Raw genomic sequence first — 23205 nt, 5'->3', positions numbered from 1 at the left:
AGGAGAGACTTTGAGAATTTTTTTTTTCAGGAAACTTATTTGGTCAGTGCTGTGTAAGTTGAATTGCAGGCACGGGGCACTGGAAACAGTGTTGGGAGGCTGTTCTAACGGTCTAGATAAGGTGATAGTGGTATCAGTAGTTAGGAATAGAAAAGTGCTTATAGGATATACTTGTATCATGAATGTACATCATGTAACTGTACAAGGCCTATCCAATTTGTATGTTTTACTTATTTTGGACTTTGGAGATATGGGAGCTTCCCTCTTACAGAGCTTTTACAAATTAGACTACAAATTTCAAATTCTGGTTACAGAAGAAACTTTAAACTGTTAGATTTGTAAATACTGGGGGAGAATAAGAGTATGTAGCCCTTGTGGGCTTGAGGGAGTGCCCTAATTAACATATGAGAGGAGATGACATGCTAAGTGGCATCTAGAATCTTAAAAGCCTTGACATATATAGAAAGTACGGTTTATCTTCTTTCCAGTAGCATTTGGCTTACTATTTTTAACAGAAAATGACTTAATTATTTCCTGTAAAATACGTGAAAAGAAAGCTTCAGCTTTTCTGTTATATACTAATACTTATTAGCCAGCTGTATGCTTTAATATTTTAAAAATATTTATTTATTTTTGAGAGAGAGAAAGCATGAGTGGGGGAGAGGCAGAGAGAGGTGGACATAGGATCTGGAGTGGGGTCTGGGCTGATAGCACAGAGCCCAATAAAGGGCTCGAACTCAGGAATCGTGAGATCATGACCTGAGCCAAAGTCGGATGTTTAATCGACTGAGCCACGCAGGCGCCCCTGCTTTAATATTTTTTTTAAATGACTATCACCTACTTTAGATTAAAACAGTCATTAATTGAGATTTTATTTTATAAGATTTTAAATTCTGGAGAGTTTGTTCTGTAACTAGAGTGTATTTGTGGATCATAACTGAAGAAATAAAATATCCTTAAACTCCTCAAATTCCCAATATCTGAAAGCTATAAATCAGTCTTATAAAAAAAAGTACAACAAAGTGCCAAACAACAGTGCATTTAGGACTCTGAGAACTGTATTTTTAAAACATATTTCTTAATTTTAGAAGGAAATTCTTTATCTCAAGCATCCTCAGGTATTGTATGTTCTTTAAGCATATGTAAAATCCCTGCTATGTATTTGTTACTACTTTATAGACTAAGCAGAAGTAAAGTAGTAGTGATATATTTTCTGAGCTAAAGGCAAGATGATGTAACTATTTCTGCATTTGTCACAAGTAAAGCTGGATAACTTTCCAGTTTGGACTTTTGATGTCTAGATCTAAGTGTAGAGGCATGTAGGGGAAACATTGTACTCTTATATTTTATCACCCTTATAATGGCTTTGAAGCAAAGACTATTTTTAAGGTTCTGCATTTTAGAAAAAAAGAAGATCATTTCAAATGCTGTTCTAGAGGAATTGTTTTAATACAATTCGTTTAATTATAACTTCCACATACTGATTTTTTTAAATTTTCAGATTGTTAGTTTTGTCCTAAAGTATCTGGGCTTCATTTGGAAAGGCATGCTTACCACTTTTAAACTATTCCCAATTTCAGAGCAGAAGCTGCAGTATTAAGAAGAATAGGGGATTTGGAGTGTTGTATCAAGCTTTGCTTTGTACTGCCAAGCAGACTTTGGGTAGTTCATTTAACATCTGTTTTCTCATAACATCTATTTTCTTTTCTGTTCTCTCCTCTGTATTAGTTTCCTAGGGCTGTCATAACAAATTACCACAAACCAGGTGAATTAAAACAACGGAACTTTATTTTCTCACTTTTTAGTGGGATATCGAAGGGTTGGTTCCTTCTGGAGGCTCTAAGAGAGAAACTGCTTTTTGCTGGTGTATAGTGGATGCTAAGAGAGTTCTGCATTCCCTGGCTTACAGATTCTTCCCTCCGATCTCTTCCTCCAATGTTCACACTGCCTTCTCTGTGTCTGTCCTTTTATGTCTCTACTAAGGACACTCACTGGATTTAGGGCGTACCCTAATCCAGTGTGGTCTCATCTCCATCATTATCTTAATAATATCTGCAAAGATTTTATCTCCAGGTAATGTCATATTCTGAGGGTAGACATGAATTCTTGGGAGAACACTCTTCAGCCTGCTTCAAAGGGTAGCAACATATCCATCTTACTTCACATGGATTTTGCTGGAGTTAAAGAAACAATTTGTAGAAATGTACTCTGAAACTGTAGCAGATGTACAAATACTCTGAAACTGTAGCATGCTCCCGTGTTCATAGCTCTTGTTTTCATACTTTATCTTTTAGGTGGTTATGGCAGTTGCTCAGCTGTATTGGCACATATCACCAAAATCTGAAGTTGGCATTATTTCTAAGTCACTAGTGCGTTTACTTCGTAGCAATAGGTAGGACGTGATTTTATATGTTATTTCTTTTGTATTCCTTCAAAGGTAATGTTTGAATAAATGTCATCTGTCTTTCAAACATTTATTACATGGTTCTGTATTATATCAATAAGATTTCATACTTAAGGGATCTTGATTAAAGCCTTTACATAATTTATCTCTAGGTTAGAGATAAATATAAAATGTTTTTAACGTCAAGCCCAAAGAGATTGAAAATGTTTTGGAAAAGTTTAATATCAGATTTTTATCATTTATTTTGTTTAATATGTATTAAGAATTATAACATTGTTTCAGCTATTTACCTTATCCTGAATATTTTGTTAATAATTAGTTAAATTTAAAAATTTTTTTCAGTGAGTGCTTACCTCTACTAATAGAGTTGGGCGGGGGGAAGACGCATATTTATTTTTGTCTTTAACGTGACTTCAGCACCATAACTATTTAGCCCTGGGCTGACTTTTGCCATTCCTTAGTGAGGTCCTTTGTGTTCCTGTTCTTTCCTCTTCTTTTCCTTTTTATCAGTTCAGTAATTTTATTTTCTACAGCCAGCTCAAAGGTTATCAGAGGATCTGGAATGCATCTTTCACATGAAGCTTTATACCAGATTCATTTCTACCTTCATGTCTTAGCTATTTGGACATAAAAGAACATGACTTTTTTTTTTTTTTTTACTCTATCTTTTCACTCTAGTCATAATTCATAATTGAGTGACACAGTGAGCATCTTACCAAGAGTTTATGTTAATACTGTGGTTATGTTTATTCCCTTAGCCCTAAGAATACTTTCCTTGCATGTGTTCAGAGCAGCTACAGTATTGGCTTTACATCTTTGGAGTTACAGGATTATAAAATTGGTTTTTAATTTTCTAATGATGAATCAAATCTAATTTATTAATAATTTATAGGAAAAATGTGTTTAAAAAGAAGATATTTAAAAGTATCTAAAATATACTAAAAACTTTTTAATATTCAAGTTGAATGCAATATAAAGCTTATTGCTGTTTTTTTTCTTTAATATACTGTTTATATAAAGATACGTAATTGGAAAATATATCCAGTAAAAATTCTCCTTTAATTTCTAGGGAGGTGCAGTATATTGTCCTACAGAATATAGCAACTATGTCAATTCAAAGAAAGGTACGTACATTGTGAACACATAATTCAAGAGAGAAATGAATGCATTAGTATCATAAGTGTATTTATATATATATTTTTTATAATCTAGGGTATGTTTGAACCTTATCTGAAGAGTTTCTATGTTAGGTCAACTGATCCAACTATGATCAAGACACTGAAGGTATGCATGTGCTTATTTTTCAGGTATCCTTAGTGCACGTTTACTTTGAAGATATTGCTGTAGCTTCTAGTATCTGCAAAATGGAGACCTGCTTCTTAAAAAACACAGACACACTTAGGGATTTTCTTTATGCTTTCTAAACTGTATTATTATATCCACCTTCTGTGCTGCATCCTAATAGTACAGACTTTATACATGCTACCTGCACCTTGAATAACTCATAGTATACTGAAGGAGACAGTCATGTAAATAGATAATTTCAGCCCTAGTGTGTTCTCATGATATTATATAGATTTGAATTGAGTACTGTGTAGAACAAGAAAGATGGGGTTAATTCTCTAGGATTTAGAAAATACTTATAGAAAAGTTGATGTTTAAGAGGATCTTAAAAGAATAATATTTTTGTGAATTTTTTTATTTTGGTTGGTAGATTGGGAATTTGTGGGGTTGGGAGTAGGAGAGAAGAACAGTTTATGCTAACACAGAGATTATGAAAGAGTGTTGTGTTCAGGGCATAATAACTGCAGAACAGAGTGTAGTTAGGGTTATAAAGCTATGATAATTAAAACAATGTGATATTTAGACAGAAAAATAAGTGGGATGGAATAGAAAGTGTGGAAACAGATCAATGTGTATGAAAACGTACTATGTAATAGAGAACACATTACAAACCAGTGCGGGAAGGGTGGACTTTTCAGCAAATGTTGGAATGATTGGGTATGCACATGGAAACTGGGTTTAATTATACAAAAATCTAATACACATCCAAATTGAAGGATATTTTAGGAGTGCTTGGGTGACTCAGTTGGTTAAGGGTCCTGCTCTTGATTTCAACTCAGGTCATGATCTCACGGTTCATGAGATCAAGCCTCATGTTGGTTTGTGTGTTGACAGCATGGAGCCTGCTTAGAATTCTCTGTCCCCCTTTCTCTCTGCCCCTCCTCCACTTTCTCCCCCCCCCCCGCCCACCAAATAAATAAACATTAAAAAGACAAATGGAAGGATATTTTAGAAAATAATTGGTTTGTCATCATCGAAAATGTCAAGGTTATAAAGGTCAAAAGAAAGACTGAAAAAGTCTCTGGCTGAAGGAGACTAAAGATACATCTGAATTCAATGTGTGGTATTGAACTGGATCCATTTATGTTATAGGATTGAGATAATTTGTAAAACTTAAAAGGGAATATGATTGCATGTGTCAGTGTTACTTTCTTGATTCTATTGTGTTCTGTAGGACAATGTCCTTGTTTGTAAGGAACATACACAGAAGTCTTTGGGGATGATGTGGTATCAGATTGGTAACTCTCAAATGATTCAAACTAAAATAGTTCTTATTACTTTTTCTATATGTTTGAGATTGTTTTTAAAAAATTAAAATGTTTTCATCAAAATAAAATAAAGTCAAGCCATAATCTGGGAAAAAAAATTCCCAGTACCTGTATCTGAGAAATGACTAGGACTCAAAAAATATAAAGAACTTCTACAGTCCAACCCTTTTAATTGGAATGTTTAGACTATTTATTTATATATTTATTTATTGTTTATTTTTGAGAGACAGAGCACGAGCCAGAGGGGGGCAGAAGGGAGACACACACACACACACACACACACACACACACACACACACACAGAATCAGAAGTGGGCTCTAGGCTCTGAGCTGTCAGCACAGAGCCCGGCGTGGGGCTTAAACCTACAAACTTGAGATCATGACCTTTACTGAAGTTGGTTGCTTAACCCACTGAACCACTCAGGCACCGTGTTTTTTTTGTTTTTTTTTTTTTTAAAGTTGATTTATTTATTTTGAGAGAGAGAGCATGCGAGTATGAGCAAGGGAGGGGCAGAGAGAGAGAGAAAGAGAAAGAATCCCAAGCAGTCTCTGCTCCATCAGTACAGAGCCCAACATGAGACTTGAACTCATGAATCATGGGATTATGGCCTGAGCCGAGATCCAGAGTCAGACACTAAATCAACTGAGCCACCCAGGTGCGCTTAGACCATTTATTTTAAATGTAATTATTGGTATGACCATGTATATAGAGCATGATATGACCATGTAGCTACATACATATATACATCTTGTGGTTTATTTTCTGTTTATGCTATCTGTTCTGTTCCTTTTTTCCTTTTTCATGCTTTCCTTCAGATTTTTTGAATATTTTTTATGAGTAAAAACTGGAACTTAGTCTATTGGAGAAGCACTTTTAATTGCATATTTATTATAACTCTAAATCCAGAAGAGAGAATTAAAATGTCCCAAGTATTTGGGATGGTAGAATGAATGAGAACAAATCAAGAGAATTAATTAGTATCTGGAAAAACAGAGGTATTACATGGAAGACGAGTTGTTTTCTAGCTTTATTAACAAAGAGGGGAAAAAGCCCAGCCACCTCAAATTGTTTAGGTTAATTAGATATAGGGGTGCCTGGGTGGCTCAGTTGGTTAAGCATCCGACTTTGGCTTAGGTCATGATCTCATAGTCTGTGAATTCAAGCACATCAGTCTCTGTGCTAGCAGCTCATAGCTTGCAGCCTGCTTCAGATTCTGTGTCTCCCTCTCTATCTCTACCCCTCACCCACTCATACTGTCTCAATCTCAAAAATAAACAAAAAAATCTTTTTAAATTAAATATAAATTGTAAAGTTGGGGCAAACAGGGAAGATGTAGGATTCTCTTTTTTCCTAATTATTTTTAAGCATTATATAATTATCTGTCTTCTCTTTGGAGATGTAGGAAGACAAAAATTCATCTGAAGGGCATTATGCCTCAGAATATTTGTAACAGTGTGACTTTTGTTAAAAACATAAGTGACCTTTGTATTAAATGCCTAGTCCTTATTAAATTAATCCTTTTTATTTATGTTTTAAAATGGTACTTTTTTCTCTACCCTAGCTTGAAATTTTAACAAATTTGGCAAATGAAGCCAACATATCAACTCTTCTCCGAGAATTTCAGGTTTGTATATAATGCTAATTATAAAATAACTTACAAAATATTTGTTCAGTTTACAGTCAAATATACATCATTCTCAGTTTAGAAGTAGATAATTGTGTTAAATAAAATAGTGATTTGGGACAAGTTTGAGAACTAAGAAATTTATAAATTTTCAAGAATAAACATTAACTACAAATTCAAAATTTAAGGGACATAGAATAGTAATCCCCTTCATGTTTTCATTGAATTTGAAAGACTGGTTTATAACTGTGGTTTGTTTGTTTGTTTGTTTGTTTTTGAAATTATGTTATTGGTAAGGATTCCATCTCTCTGTGCTGTCATCAGTATCAGTCTATACTCTGCATTCATGAAAATAGCTTCATTTCTTAACTGCTTGTCCTGTTTCATTGACCTATACTCTTTTAGACAGTGTCCTCTTAGCTTTATGTACTTTTGATCTAAAATTTCTCCTGTCATGATGTTTTTATCAGTGTTTTCTTTTGTTGTATTTATTTAAGCCATTAATGCTTTTGGATGAGGTGCCACTCAGCTCTACACCCTTAAAAGAGTGTTATTCAAAACTTACCTCATGAATATAGCCTTCATGTTGGAATGGTCAGGGCTGGACACTTAGTTGGTAGATGACAGCAATAGAAAACCTAATCTTAGTATTATGGGTTTTTATATTTCATCAGCAGTTTTCTTAGTAAAAATGTACCACATGCTACACACAAATTAGTTTTTGCCAACTCCCAATTTTTATGGATTTAATTTACTGTGTTGCTATAATCCTCCTGGATACCCATTTTAAATTTCCTTTTAGCTAAATAGGCATTGTATTTTCTTAACTGTGTGACCTTATACTTTCAACAGAAGTAGTAGAATATTATAGCATGTCTAGGATTTATAATTTCAGAACTGGATTACTGTACTTTCATGCTGTATGTTTTCCTAGGAGGATGACTTATAAAATTAGGATGTTATGGCTATTCAGTCATCTTATGTTTATATATGCCAGGAAATATAGTATCTCAAGTTCTTATTCAGTAATCTATAGCTATAGAACATTGTTTGGGTTTGATTTTTACCTCATTTTTAGAGGTTTGCTTTTTTTTTTTAAGTTTTTAATTTTTTGTCTCAATGTTTGTGTTTGCCCTTTTCTTATTGTGGGTAATCTTTTTGGGTAGCCTTTTGCTGCCAACCTGCTGCTTATGTCAGGTTTACTGGGGATGTAGACAGTGAGTCTCAGTTAATTTTATAGCATTGTTTAATTGTACACAAGTGATACATTGGACCTATTTCAGAATATTGGTGATCTACCGATTTCATTTAATTTCATTTAATATCAGGGCATAAGGTCCTTTAGTTAGTCAGACTTTCTAATACGTTCTTTATGTATCCACTTTTTATCACTGTTAATATTTGTACCTCATTTGTGTGTTTTATGGGTTATGTTTATAGATATGTTCAGTTTACTTACAATAGTAATTTTTTGAGTAAAATAGAGAATTTTTCTAATGACGTATTCTAATTGAGGAAATTATGTCATCAAGTGGGAAACAGTTTTAAATACAATTGACCTCTCCTACATGGAACTAAGAGAATTTGTTTTATTTATTTCTTCAGTATTTATCCTGTTATTTGTACTCTTTTCACAAAATTTGTATGGTTTTAGATATTCTTAGATTTTTCTCTTCGGCACCATTTAAATGTACATCCTCTTTGGCATGTTAGAGAACCACAGTGTTAATTGTACATTATGTTCTTCTCATTTGAGGTTGGCAATCTTTTTTTAAAAAATTCACTTGAGGGATGCCTGGGTGGTTCAGTCAGTTAAGTATCCGAGTCTCGATCTCAGCTCAGGTCTTGATCTCACGGCCGTGAGTGCAAGTCCCACATTGGGCTCTGCACTGGGCTTGAAGCCTACTTAAAAGAAAAAAAAAAATTCCATTGAGGGGCACTTGACTTGCCCAGTCAGTAGAACATGCAACTCTTGATCTTAGGGTTGTAAGTTTAAGCCCACGTTGAGCGTAAAGCTTATTTAAAAAAATAAATAAATAAAAAAAATTCAGGTGAACATGGGATTTTAAATTTTGTTACATATAATATATAAATATGCATATTTAAAGTATACTCATTTCTGTAAACAAAGCTGAATTTTAAATTAAGAAATTTATAATCAAAGTGAAATTCGTTAGGGTTATAGTAAATTTTGTAAAGATCTTTTAACTTTCTATTATTAAATCAGTTATTTTTAAGTTTATATAAATATATAGTTTACATTTTTGTTTTTATTTAAAAATTTTTTTTAGTTTTATTAATTTATTGGGAGAGAGAGAGAAAGAGAGAGCAGGGGAGGAGCCGAGAGAGACGGAGACACAGAATCCGAAGCAGTCTCTGCACTCAGTGCAGAGCCTGATGGGCGGCTTGATCCCATAAACCATGAAATCGTGACCTGAGCTGAAATCAAGAGTCGGTTGCTTAACTGAGCCACCCAGATGCCCCTACACTATATTTTCAAAACATTCTTTTAAAGAAAATCTATTTCAAAACTGTGGCATTTTGTTACAAAATGAGTATATATAAAGTCTTTACTGAACTACTCACTGTAGCTATTGTAGTTTTATTACATTCAGATACCATTTTGAAAGCAAAATGTTTGCCAGTGGTATATTTGTCCTTTTCCTCCTCTTCTCCCAACTTTAGATTTAGTGTCTCTGAAAAAGCAACCCTTTTTTTCATAGATTCACAGATGCTGCTGGTTAAATGAACTGAAACCTCCAAAGAGAGAGTTCTCATCATCTCTTTCAACCTTGCACTTAAACTAATTGCTGTCTTTGGGTGACTGCTCCCCACTATCTGTTTTGGAATCACAAGCCTCTGTGGCCACAGGTGAATGAACCTGGCTTGAAAATGCGCCTCTTCTAAGGCACATTGTTTAAGTAAAAAACAAAATTTAATTAAGCTAAGTCATCATTTGGACCTCTTGCGCATATAAATGAGAATATTGTGTTATGTATTATAAAATTTTCATTTCTGACAAAGCTTAATACAATAGGGATCTTTTTGTTCACTTGTTAGTACCCTAAAGTATAAACTAATTGAAATGGTATTTTTTAGACCTATGTGAAAAGCCAGGATAAAGAATTTGCAGCAGCCACTATTCAAACTATAGGCAGATGTGCAACCAACATCTCAGAAGTCACAGACACATGCCTCAATGGCCTGGTATGTCTCTTGTCCAACAGAGATGGTAAGTTAACAATGTCATTTTACTTCAAGAAATTTATCCTTTGAATATTCTTGGCATGTTCTTCAAATTGTAACATTTTTTAACATCTCATTTTAGTGTTTCCTGTATGTCAATAGCATGGTCATGATGAAAGCAGCATTTTATCTTTGAAATACAAAGACCCACACACACTTCTTTGTCGTTGTTTTAGTAAATTAGATAATTAACTTGGAAACAGTGTTTGTTTCTCCTTAAAGAAGAACTAAGAAAGTGTGTTTTATTTTATTTCTTCACAGTTTAATCACCTTCATTATACCCTTTCCACAAAGGTTCTGTTTTACTGCTTTTAATGACATAGAAGTCATATATAATATTGGTTCACCTGCAGAGGGTGCTAAAAGCAGGCAAATGACTATAACATGGAGAAGTGGCTAGATCAGAAAAGTATGTTTATTGTGTATCTTCAAAGGTTTGTTCTAAAAATGCATCTAATAATTTCATATTCAGGATTAAACTTGATTTAACAGTCATTAGTTTGAAAACACTTCATGTGGTTAAGTCAGACAACATGTAAACATATTGTAAAACTGGATAGGTGATAACCAGTAAAATGCATAATCTAGGTTTCATATTGTACTGCGGTAAAATGTCAGTTATTTCTATGGTATGGCTTTAGAAAGTGAAGCCATTTGGAGAAAGAAATATTAGTCACTTTCACCCTTATAATAATATATTTAGAGGATTTTTATTATGATTGTATATTTGATTAAAACAAGAGATTCTTTTTAAGAAAAGCTTAATTTTTTTGTGTAAAATCATTGAAATTATTTGTGGAATTCTAAGTATAATTGCATCATATTTAGACATAGCAAGCATATTGAAACATAAGAAGCTTGAATACATTTTATATTTATACTTTATTTATATTATTATGTATATTTTCATTACAATAATTTTGTTATCCCTAATTATCTATTCCTACATGTAGATCTCTTTAGAAAACTGTAACATTGTGATAAGTACTTCTAAGGATATTACTGAAACAAGATTTAGCCCCGAGTAAGAGTGATTTTTTTTATTGTGAACATAAATTTATTATTATTTTTTTTTAATTTTTTTTTCAACGTTTATTTATTTTTGGGACAGAGAGAGACAGATCATGAACGGGGGAGGGGCAGAGAGAGAGGGAGACACAGAATCGGAAACAGGCTCCAGGCTCTAAGCCATCAGCCCAGAGCCTGACGCGGGGCTCGAACTCCCGGACCGCGAGATCGTGACCTGGCTGAAGTCAGACGCTTAACCGACTGCGCCACCCAGGCGCCCCGTGAACATAAATTTATAAACCTTAATCCTGCAAACTCAAGATAATATGATGGGTAGAACATTTATCTACATGCAATATTAAAATTCTAAATAAGTGACAACAAAAATTATCAAGGAAATAGATTTTTAAAAAATATGACTGTAGAAGCTAACTAGAGGTGCTTAAGTTTTAAATGTCAGTCATTTTGCCCATTTCTACTTGTATTTTTTTTAATGTTTATTTTTGAGACATACAGAAAGAAGGACTGTGCATGTAAATGGGAAAGGGAGACTGAGAATCCAAAGTGGCCTCAGAGCTCTCAGCCCAGACCCAGACATGGGGCTCAAACTCACAAACCGTGAGATCATGACCTGAGCCAAAGTCAGATGCTTAACCAACTGAGCCACCTGGGCGCCCCTTACATTTAGTGATAGCATCCTTTTTGTCTCTATTTCTTGTTTTTTTAATGTTTTCTTTATTTTTGAGAGCGAGAGAGAGCACGAGCAGGGGAGGGACAGAGAGGGAGAGTGACAGAGGATGTAAAGCAGGCTCTGCGCGGATGACAGCACCAAGCCTGATGTGGGGCTTGAGCTCACAAGCTGTGAGATCATGACCTGAGCCGAAGTCGGACACTCAATTGACTGAGCCACCGAGGTGCCCCTTTCTCAGTTTCTATGTCACACTTTAAGTGTGAGTTGAAAAACATGTTTTATTTCCTATATCTTAATAATGACTTTCTGTTTGGTTTTATGTAGTGCTTTTCTTGGGAAAGTATCTCCAGAACATTAAAGGTGATGAACCAAAGTTTTCCAGGGTAAATTATTCTTTTAAAATTTAGTTACATATAAAAAGTACTACAAATTATTTAGAATATTCATTAGTTCTTTTAAATACAAAAGAATATTCAAGGTTTCTGAATTTTAGTTTTTGACCCTTTTTTCTCAGGTGAAATTTGCAAGTTGTGTATTTTAAAGCAATTATCTCTACTTCAGCTTTATAATATATTAAAATCTTGAACAATATTTTTTATTGACTTTAATTTAAAAGATGAATATTCTATCTTTATAACACTTTGAAGGGAAGAATAGATTGTTTTATAATTAGATAATGGGGGACAAATATAATCTATGTTCACTCTTAAAGGTAGGAGGATTTACTAATTTAAACTCTCATATTTTAATGTTTAGACTTTTGTTTTTGGTAAATCAAAACTATCCTTACAACCATGGCTTTTTTCCTACAGTTTGAATATTAAGAAACTTAAATCATAGTGTCCTGATTCTGGTTACATAATCATCATTAGCCTATAGTATCTGATTCTTTGATTATTTATTATATGAGCTACACTTTTGTAGTTTGGACACATCAATAAAAGTAACTGGTAAAACAAATAAAGAGAATATTCATATTGAAATCAGTAGCATTAAAGAAAGTATTAGTATTTTTAACTTTATAGTGACCGTTCCTGACAATAGAGCCCCTTTTTTCCTCCTATTAAAAGATCTGCTTTTAGGAATAGGTATCAAGAATGAGGCTTCAGTTCCTTTAAAATCTCTTAAAATCTTTTGAGGCTCTAAGGATCCGTGATTCTTGATTTTCTGTTAATTCAAATACCTCATGATCTCTTCAGATAACGTATCTTAAAACCATAGGTGCAACATTTCGGCTTCATTCTTTTTTGCCTATATTCAACATATTGTTTTTAGATGTGTAGATTTTTGTTTTCGCTTTTTATTTTTTTTATGTTACTTCTCTCTTCTTGACATGGAGAGGGCTTTTCAAGGCTGACTTGAAGCTTGCCTAAAATAGTTCAGCATCACTAAGGTTAATTTGATAATTTCTCAAGGATCTTTATGAGAAATCTGCATTTCAGTTGGCTTAAGATAATTTAATTCTGTAAGTTAACTTACTTCAGGTAATACATTAGCAAAATTTGCTTGCCTAAATAACCTTACCATCTACTGTAAACTAAAAGGATTGGGGCAGAGGACTAGTTTGTGTTTCATTTAGTTTTATATATTTCAGTAAAAATTTATTGAAAACTTGAATCAGTTGGGGTATTTAGTAAATGTTGAATAGATGAATGAGGTACTCATTCAGCCTATAAAAAAAGGTTCTTCCCGTTACAGAGTTAACAGTCTAATAGATGAAAACAGTAATATAAAAAACATGTATTACAGTCTTTTTGTATACTGACCAGTTAGTCTGTGGTGAGCTATCTGCTTGTATGCAGAACTAGACTACCTGTGTTTGAATGTTAATTTTATCTTGAATAAATTACTCAATCTCCCTGTGCTTCAGATTCTTCATTTGCAAAATGAGTATAATAGTAGACTATAGTAACCTGGAAGACATGCTAAATGAAATAAGCCTGCCACAAAAAGCCAAATACGGAATGATTCCACTGGTGTGAGATACCTAAAATAGTCAAATTCATAGAATCAGAGAGTGGAATGGCAGTGCCAGGGGATGGAGGAAAAGGGAAATGGGCAATTACTAAACAGCAAACCTAATGTTTCAGTTAATTAAGCAAGTTGAATAAGCTCTAGAGGTTTGCTGTGCAACATTGTACCTATAGTCAACAACAATGTATTGTACATTTTAAGGTTTGGTATGAGGGGCGGGGCACCTGGGTGGCTCAATCACTTAAGCGTCTGACTTTGGCTCAGGTCATGATCTCACAGTCCGTGGGTTCGAGCCCCGTGTCTTGCTCTGTGCTGACCGCTCAGAGCCTGGAGCCTGCTTCGGATTCTGTGTCTCCGCCTCTTTCTGCCCCTCCCCTGCTAATGCTCTATCTCTCTCTGTCTCTCAAAAATAATTAAACGTCAAAAAATAAATAAATAAAGTTTGGTACAAGGGTAGATCTCATGTTCACTGTTCTTATCAAAATAAAATAAAATTAAAAAATAGTAGGTTGTACTTCTAGAGTAAGGGCCATTAAGTTTTGTTAAGGACAAGGAAGAAGCTTGGAAAGGTGAGAACACAGGATCATTTTGTGCTTTGGATAGAGCAGCACCACAGTCCTGGAATCTTTGAAAAACAGGAGATAGTATCAAGGAAAAGTATGGTGTGATTACAGGAAGGGATAAGAAGGCACGTGGGGTAGGCAGAATCATGCCTCCCACATAGATGTCCGGGTCCTTATGCCCAGAACCTGTGAATATCCTTACCTTACCTGGCAGAAGGGACTTTGCCGAGATTAAGATTCTTGAGATGGAGGTCAAAAGGGTCCTCTTAAGGGAAGGAGGAAGGTCAACAAAGTCAGATATCAGAAGCAGAGATTGTAAGTGATGCCATTGCTGGAATGGGGCCTTGAGCCAAGGAATGTATACAGTCTGTACAGGTTGGAAAAAGGCAAAAAATGGATTTTCTCCTAGAACCCACATAGAGATGGTCCTGTTGACACCTTGCTTTTAGCCCCATAAGGGCTAAACTGTTAACTCCTGACTCCGGAACTGTAAGATGCTAAATGTGTATTGTTTTAAGCCTTTAAGTTTGTGGTAATAGGAAAGTAATACAGCATGAAAGATAAATGATGCCAAATATATATTTCAACTGTGGCCAATCCTGCCTCTGCATGTGGATAATTAAAGTTATACAATATTTTTTCTTTTTTTTTTAACGTTTATTTATTTTTGACACAGAGAGAGACAGAGCATGAACGGGGGAGGGGCAGAGAGAGAGGGAGACACAGAATCTGAAACAGACTCCAGGCTCTGAGCTGTCAGCACAGAGCCCGACTCGGGGCTCAAACTCACGGACCGTGAGATCATGACCTGAGCCGAAGTCGGTCGCTCAACCGACCAAACCACCCAGGCGCCCCTACAATATTTTTTCTTAGTCTAGTTTTGCTGTATTTTAAAAATATTAATTTTTACACTGTAGATTCTTAAAACCACATTTACTTATATTTTACTTTGCATCGTAATTACTTATATAACCATTTAAATTTTCTTACTAGAATGTAAGTTTGACAAGAGCAGAATCTTAATCTTTGTTTGCATCAAAGCTCAAAGCAGTGGTCTTTATAAAAGTAATAGCTGGGGGTGCCTGGGTGGCGCATTCGGTTAAGCGTCCGACTTCAGCCAGGTCATGATCTCGCCGTCCGTGAGTTCGAGCCCCGCATCAGGCTCTGGGCTGATGGCTCGGAGCCTGGAGCCTGTTTCCGATTCTGTGTCTCCCTCTCTCTCTGCCCCTCCCCCGTTCATGCTCTGTCTCTCTCTGTCCCAAAAATAAATTAAAAAACGTTGAGAAAAAAAAAAAGCAATAGCTGTATGTAGTAACTTAGAATTTTGAGGTAAGATTGTACATTCGCGTTCTGAGTTTGAATTCTGGACAAAGTCATATAATTCTAGTCCACTTCTCTCTTCATCTTTAAAATAATGATAATAAGATACCTACCATGTGTTACCGTGAGTAGAGAAAGAAATACATCATTTTGTAAACTGAAGCATTGTATAAACACTGATTTATCATTCCACTGGAGAAATAGGTATTTATAGTTTGAAATATGTATATTTAATAATGATTAGAATGATAAAAATTTCACTTACATTCTTAAAGGGAGCTAGATAAGAAAATATATTTCAGAGAAAAGAATAAACACAAATCTTGGTATTTTCAGTATGATATTGAAATAAATCTTTGTAGTGTATGCCAAGGGAAGTCTAATATCCATGAAGCCCTATTAATAAAAAATGTCAAAGTAATAAGTGAAGGCATTGTTGACTTATTTTTTTGGCATCAGTAGCATTAATAATTGTTTATGCAACATTCATTCCATAAGTTCAGGTGCTCTGGCTACTTCAACAACAATTCTCTGCTGGTGCCACCATAAATACAACTTTGGACCAGTGATTAGCCACTTAAGTTTGATAACTGAGTCTCAGAATCCGTTTGAGGATCTGCTTCCTTGGAGCCACTCCCACTGCCAATTATTATATTAGTAAGGCCCTGGCAAGAAACAGATGGCACACTTAAAAGAAACAATTGAAGAGAATTTAATGAAGGAACTACCTATAAGGTGTGGGCAGGATTAAGTGAAACCAAGAAGGTATGACGTAACACGCTGGAGCTAACAGGCTAGCAATGGTGGGAAGCCCCTTTATCAGATCTAGAATTGAAGGGAAGGGGTGTGAGGAGTGGGACCAGACTCAGCAGGAGAGAGCCACTCCCAGGAACTGAAACTCTCCAAAGAGGAATGCATGCACTGCCAAGGGAGGCCTTGCAGTAGAGAGAGTGAGGATAGCAAATACGCTCTCCTTCTGCCCTTGATCTCCTGCTGGTGCTTCCTATCAGCTAAACACAGCTGGAAGCCAGGGGTAAGGGAGTCTGGTTGATGCAGTCCACAGAGGTCAACCTCTGTGGGCACAGAGTAGGTCACGAAAGGCAGACAGTGGATTCATGCAACAAATGGAGACATTCCAGTGCACAAACCTACTCTTTCTGGCTTTGAAGTCTGTTATTTCTATAGTAACACCTTTCTTACTACTGATGATCCTTACTACTCACTTGTCTGGACAGACCACTTAAGGAATTTTTGTTTTTAGTTTGCTGTTTTCTTTAGAATTGGAAAAAAGTTACTTAGATTGTAGGTGTTTGATTACCACTTTATAATTGATAGGAATCAAAGAACTGTATAACTACTTAATTACCACACTGTGGTAGAAATCAAGTATTTGAAAGCTATAGTTAAAAACCAGACACTTGAACATTATGGTGTGTAGCAAAATTGAACCTCACTTTCCTTTTTTGACTCAAAGAGGCAGGTATTGAAAAGGGGTATCAGAAGCTAGGAGGCAACAGCAGAGATTAGAAATTTAAGTGTACTCTTCTGCTTAAAACAGTGTGAACCCCCAAAATTTGGAAATTTATTCCTGGTTATAGTTTTCACCTCATCATTAAGACACGTATAATATTTTGTTAATTTAAATTTACATTTGACCAAGAATATTGCATTTGAATTGCATTACACATATGTAATATGAATGATCTCTGTCTTTTTCAGAAATAGTTGTTGCTGAAAGTGTGGTTGTTATTAAGAAATTACTGCAAATGCAACCTGCACAACATGGTGAAATTATTAAACATATGGCTAAACTCTTGGACAGTATCACTGTGAGTACCAGTTAAGAGATCTTTCCTGAATTTTAACTAGATATTTGTCAGTAAATTATAGTGTTAAAATAAATGGACATCTTAACGTATAGTGGCTAAGAAACCTTAACTATCTGGATCCACATCCTGCTTCTAAGATTTGACACTGTTGTGGAAGGGAATTACAAATCTGAAAAAGGGGAAGGATGCAATAAATGCTGTAGTGTTAGATTGGAATTGGAGATAGCAGTGTAAACTTCATAGGTTTTTATATTCTAGATGTATGTGAGTGTTTAAATGCATGTGTGTATGTGTCTACACACGTTTATATGTATAGATATGAATGCATATATTGGGTATACAAACATCTATTTCTTAAGTTGTCCTTTGAGAGGGCCTACATGCATAATACTCGAATACAAATGAGCACAGCTAGTGCCCAGATCTTGTTTTTTTAATTGAGATATAATTTTATACCATAAAATTCACTCTTATATAATTTAGTGGGTTTTGGTATATTCATAAGATGGTGCAGTCATCACTCCTATGTAATTCCAGTGTGTTTTCATCATTCTAATAAAAGAAGCCCATGGAAATACAAATCAAAACCACAATGAGATATCACCTTATTACACCTGTCAGAATGGCTAACATTAACAACTCAAGCAACAACAGATGTTGGTGAGGATGCAGAGGAAGAGGATCTCTTTTACATTGTTGGTGGCAATGCAAGCTGGTGCAGCCACTCTGGAAAACAATATGGAGGTTCCTCAAAAAACTAAAAATAGAACTACCCTACAACCCAGCAGCTGCACTATTAGGCATTTATCCACGGGATACAGATGTGCTGTTTCAAAGGGACACATGCACCCCCATGTTTATAGCAGCACTATCAACAATAGCCAAAGTATGGAAAGAGCCCAAATGTCCATCGATGGATGGATGGATAAAGAAGATGGGGTGTGTGTGTGTGTGTGTGTGTGTGTGTGTGTGTGTGTACACACCCAATGGAGTATTACTCGGCAATCAAAAAGAATGAAATCTTGCCATTTGCAACTACACAGATGGAATTGGAGGTTATTATGCTGAGTGAAATTAGTCAGAGAAAGACAAAAATCATATGACTTCACTCATATGAGGACTTTGAAACAAAACAGATGAACATAAGGGAAGGGGAACAAAAATAATATAAAAACAGGGAGGGGGACAAAACAGAAGAGACTCTTAAATATGGAGAACAAACTGAGAGTTGCTGGAGGGGTTGTGGGAGGGGGTATGGGCTAAATTATGGCCAAGGGGCATTAAGGAATCTACTCCTGAAATCATTGTTGCACTATATGCTAACTAATTTGGATGTAAATTTTAAAAAATAAAAAATAATAATAAAAAAAGAATCCCATGGCTCAAACTCCTGATTCTCCCTTTACTCCAGCTCTTGACAAAGTAATCTACTTTGTCTCTATGGATTTGCTTATTCTAGATATTTCATATAAATGGAATCATATATCAAGTGGCCTTTTGTGTCTAGCTTCTTTAACTTAGCATATTTTCAAGGTTTGTGCATGTTCTAGAATGTAGTACTGCATTCCTTTTTTATGGTAGACCTTGGTTTTTAAATTCCATTCACCATTCAAAGGAAAGCAGGGCTGCTTAGAGAAATGACTGGTTTCAGAACTAGGGCAAGGGAAGAGCAAGATGATCTTGGAACATATTGTTGGGCTTTAAAAAGCATGGAAATGCTCACAGAGTGATAGAGATATGTCAAAAAGACAAAGAGCCAGCTGGAAGGGGTTCTCACTGGTCAATTTGAACAACAAAATAAACTACAGTAAAAGAATTATGGCCTATTGAATAGGGTAAGACTCTCTTGAGTCCACACTGGAATGAATGAATGAATGAATGAATGAGAGAAAGGGAAGCTCTTTCTTACAATGCAAAACAACTAATAAATATGAAAGGCATGATGGAATTGGAATATCACCATTTGCAAGCTATCACAACAATAATTGATTCAGGTAGGAATCATCAAGCAATGCTAAAAACTAGGGGGTGAAAGTTTGAGTAGTAAGAGGATATCTGTACAGTCTCAAAGTATACCCTCATAAGATACTTCATTATGAAGCATAAGTTAATGACTTTTGACTTTCACAATGGAGAAACCTGACAGGTGCTCCATGAACCAAATGAACATAGTTAACATTGCCAGCAATGGGATCAAATACCTTCTGATATGACCTACTGAATAGAACTCAGCTTCGGGTCTTGCATTTCTGCCAAAAATGAATAACTTGGATACAATCAAGAGGAAACATGAGACAAACTCAGATGAAGGTATACTACAAAATAACTGGCTTGCACTCATTAAAAATGCCAGTATCATGAAATATAAAGAAAAATTCAGGACCTTTTTCACATTAAAAGAGATTAAAAGGATACGACAACTTAATGCTACACATATTTTTCATTTTCTTTTGCTATAAGGGACTTGGTAGGGAAAAATGGAAAAATTTCAATAAGATCTGTAGATTAGATAAGAGTATTGGTTCACTGTTTAAATTCCTAATTTTTAAATCATTTTACTGTAGTAATGTAAAAGCATTCCTTTTATTACAAAGTTTGTACCGAAGTATTTTGGTGTTTAAGGGCAAGTCTACAACTTGTTATCAGTTTAGAAAACAAAATATCTGTGTATGTATGGAAAAGTAAAGCAAATATATAGTAAGCTGATAACATTTGGGGAATCTGTGTGAAGAGTACTCAAAACCTCTGTTTATTTTTCTTGCAAGTTTTCTATAAATCATAAAATTGTACTTAAAGAATTAAAACCAAATATTAATCTTGGCTCCACCACTTACCATCTCTGTGTTTTTCCATTAAAACTTCTATACTTTAACCATCTGTGAAATGATAGTGGAAAAAAAAAAGACAACCTCTCATATTTTATAAATATTATATTAGTTAATATATGTAAAGCTCTTAAGGATGTTTCTGGCACATAGGTACTACATAAGTGTCTGCTGTCATTATTATTAGGTCTTATTTCATTCCCTTCTACCTTTAAAACTGAAGGTTTTTTTGAAGAATTACTTGAAAAGAATTTTATTTCCTGATCTAAAACTCACTCCTGAGTCTGTCACAGTCTGATTTTGCCTCCCCACTAGTCCACTAATACTGCCTTTGCCAGGGTCACTCACTGTTTTCTTATTAAACCCAGTGGATAATTTGCTGTTCATTTGTCTTTCATGATCTTTTGTTAACATTTGACTTCATATACTGCTTCTTTCCTTTTGAAACATTCTCCATGGCTTCTGTCTGGTTTTTCTTCAAACTCTTCTCCATTGTGTCCCTTCATTGTTGGTTAAAGTTAAAAACTAATGTTCTGTAACTAACAGAGTTATAGTTTGGGGGAAATGTATTATTTTTTTCTTTGAAGTTGGGGTGATACATACTCTGATGTTCTTAAGAGGGGTCATATTTGTGTGGTTCAAGGCAAGTTTTGGAGCCTATCGGGACCAATTTTTTTTTTAATTTTTTTTTCAAAGTTTTTTATTTATTTTTGGGACAGAGAGAGACAGAGCATGAACGGGGGAGGGGCAGAGAGAGAGGGAGACCCAGAATCTGAAACAGGCTCCAGGCTCTGAGCCACCAGCCCAGAGTCTGACGCGGGGCTCGAACTCACGGACCGCGAGATTGTGACCTGGCTGAAGTCGGACGCTTAACCGACTGTGCCACCCAGGCGCCCCAATCAGGACCAATTTTTAATATCTCTGGTGGTGAAATTTTCTTTCCCCTCAAGGTGTTAGTAAAGCTTGCAAGGCAGTTATATAATTATTTTAAAGCTAAGAGTAAGACTCACAGAAATGTGTTAGCATCTGAGTTCCCACCACATTTCTCACCAGAGAGTGCCTTTGTCTTTGTATCTACTCTTAATATTGATTCCAGTTATCAAAGCCAGGACTTCTCATAGATCGTGTATGAGAGGTGTAGGGGTTAAGAGAGTAGCTTTGATATTTGCATAAGAAGCTTAAAATCATAGCAGCTGTCTTTTCTGGCCACAGTGGTATGAAGCTAGAAATAAAAAATAAGAGGAAGGTGAAAAGATCTACAAATATATGGAAACTAAACAGCACACTTTGAAACAACCATTGAGTCAAAGAGGAAATCAGAAGGAAAAAATTATCTAGAAACAAGTGAAAATGAAAATACAATGTATCAAATGTTATGGTATGCAGCAAAAGTGGTTTGAAACTTTATAGCAATTGTAGAGGAAAGATTATACCAATGAACACACATATTAAGAAATCAGATCTCTGGGAATGCAAGCTGGTGCAGCCACTCTGGAAAACAGTATGGAGGTTCCCCCAAAAAACTAAAAATAGAACTACCCTACAACCTAGCAACTGCACTACTAGGCATTTATCCATGGGATACAGATGTGCTGTTTCAAAGGGACACATGCACCCCATGTTTATAGCAGCACTATCAACAAGAGCCAAAGTATGGAAGGAGCCCAAATGTCCATCGATGGATGGATGGATAAAGAAGATGTGGTATATATATATACAATGGAGTATTACTCGGTAATCAAAAAAGAATGAAATCTTGCCATTTGCAACTACATGGATGGAACTGGAGGGTATTATGCTAAGTGAAATTAGTCAGAGAAAGACAAAAATCATATGACTTCACTCATATGAGGACTTTGAAACAAAACAGATGAACATAAGGGAAGGGAAACAAAAATAATATAAAAACAGGGAGGGGGACAAAACAGAAGAGACATAACTATGGAGAACAAACTGAGGGTTACGGGAGGGCTTATGGGAGGGGGATGGCCTAAATGGGTAAGGGGCACTAAGGAATCTACTCCTGAAATCATTGTTGCACTATATGCTAACTAATTTGGATGTAAATTTTAAAAAATAAAATTAAAAAGAATAAAGGAAAAAAAAAGAAGATAAAACTTCCAAAAGTGGTTAAAACCTAAAAAAAAAGAAAAAAGAAAGAAAGCAGATCTCAAAAAACAACCTAACTTTACATCTCAAAGAACTAGAAAAAGAACAAAATAAACCCCAAAATAAACAAAATAAAATATAATATATCACAGCAATAAGGTGAAAGATAAAAAGCTGGTAAAAACCTTTGACATACTGGTTGTAGAAGGAACATACCTCAACATAATAAAGGCCACATATGACAAACCTACATCTAGCCTATAAGGGAGCCATTGTACACTGTGGCCAAAAGACATGGCCAAAGGGGGAATACTTCGTTTGATGAATGAGTAAATGAGGCCCACTGATGTGAAGTTATCTGTCTCCATGATATACATGATCAGTCTAGGACCGGAACCAGTCTTCTTGTTTTGCTGGCTGGTATTTTTCCTGGTATAGTACACTTGTTTTGTCTCTGCCCAATGGCTATGGTGAACCGTGGATTCCAGGTTTTATTTGGACTTCTGGTCTTAGTTCTACCACTGACGAACTGTAAGATGTTGGGCGAGTTTCTTAACTCCTTTGTGCCCTGTTTCCTCGTATATCAAGTGGGAATAATGGTACATCTTGCTTTCTAAGGTCTTTATGATAACAGACTGAGAAAACAGGTAAAGTCTTGTATTTATGTAGGTATGTATGTATGTATTTAATTTTATTTTTTAATTTACATCCAAATTAGTTATCATATAGCGCAACAATGATTTCAGGAGTAGATTCTTTAATGCCCCTTAGCCATTTAGCCCATCCCCCCTCCCACAACCCCTCCAGTAACCCTCTGTTTGTTCTCCATATTTGTCTCTTATGTTTTGTCCCCCTCCCTGTTTTTATATTATTTTTGCTTCCCTTCCCTTATGTTCATCTGCTCTGTGTCTTAAAGTCCTCATATAAGTGAAGTCATATGATATTTGTCTACCTCTAATTTCGCTTAGCATAATACCCTCCAGTTCCATCTGTGTAGTT

At 35.2% G+C, this 23205-nt stretch overlaps 1 protein-coding gene across 3 annotated transcripts in view; it reads left to right on the top strand.

Annotated features, from left to right (window-relative positions):
* AP3B1 (adaptor related protein complex 3 subunit beta 1) overlaps positions 1 to 23205 on the top strand; it is a 262894-nt gene that overhangs the window by 119133 nt on the left and 120556 nt on the right. For all 3 annotated transcript variants that reach the window (XM_043592664.1, XM_043592657.1, XM_043592673.1), the window contains exons 9-14: positions 2295 to 2392; positions 3474 to 3528; positions 3617 to 3688; positions 6579 to 6641; positions 9741 to 9873; positions 17163 to 17272. In XM_043592664.1, the coding sequence (XP_043448599.1) occupies positions 2295 to 2392; positions 3474 to 3528; positions 3617 to 3688; positions 6579 to 6641; positions 9741 to 9873; positions 17163 to 17272 (531 nt within the window). The remainder of the gene's footprint in view (positions 1 to 2294; positions 2393 to 3473; positions 3529 to 3616; positions 3689 to 6578; positions 6642 to 9740; positions 9874 to 17162; positions 17273 to 23205) is intronic.

The sequence above is a fragment of the Prionailurus bengalensis genome, chromosome A1, assembly GCF_016509475.1.
Source record: "Prionailurus bengalensis isolate Pbe53 chromosome A1, Fcat_Pben_1.1_paternal_pri, whole genome shotgun sequence".
NCBI lineage: Eukaryota > Metazoa > Chordata > Mammalia > Carnivora > Felidae > Prionailurus > Prionailurus bengalensis.
The sequence above is the reverse complement of the archived record's forward strand: the minus strand, read 5'-3'. Positions and strand labels throughout refer to the sequence as shown.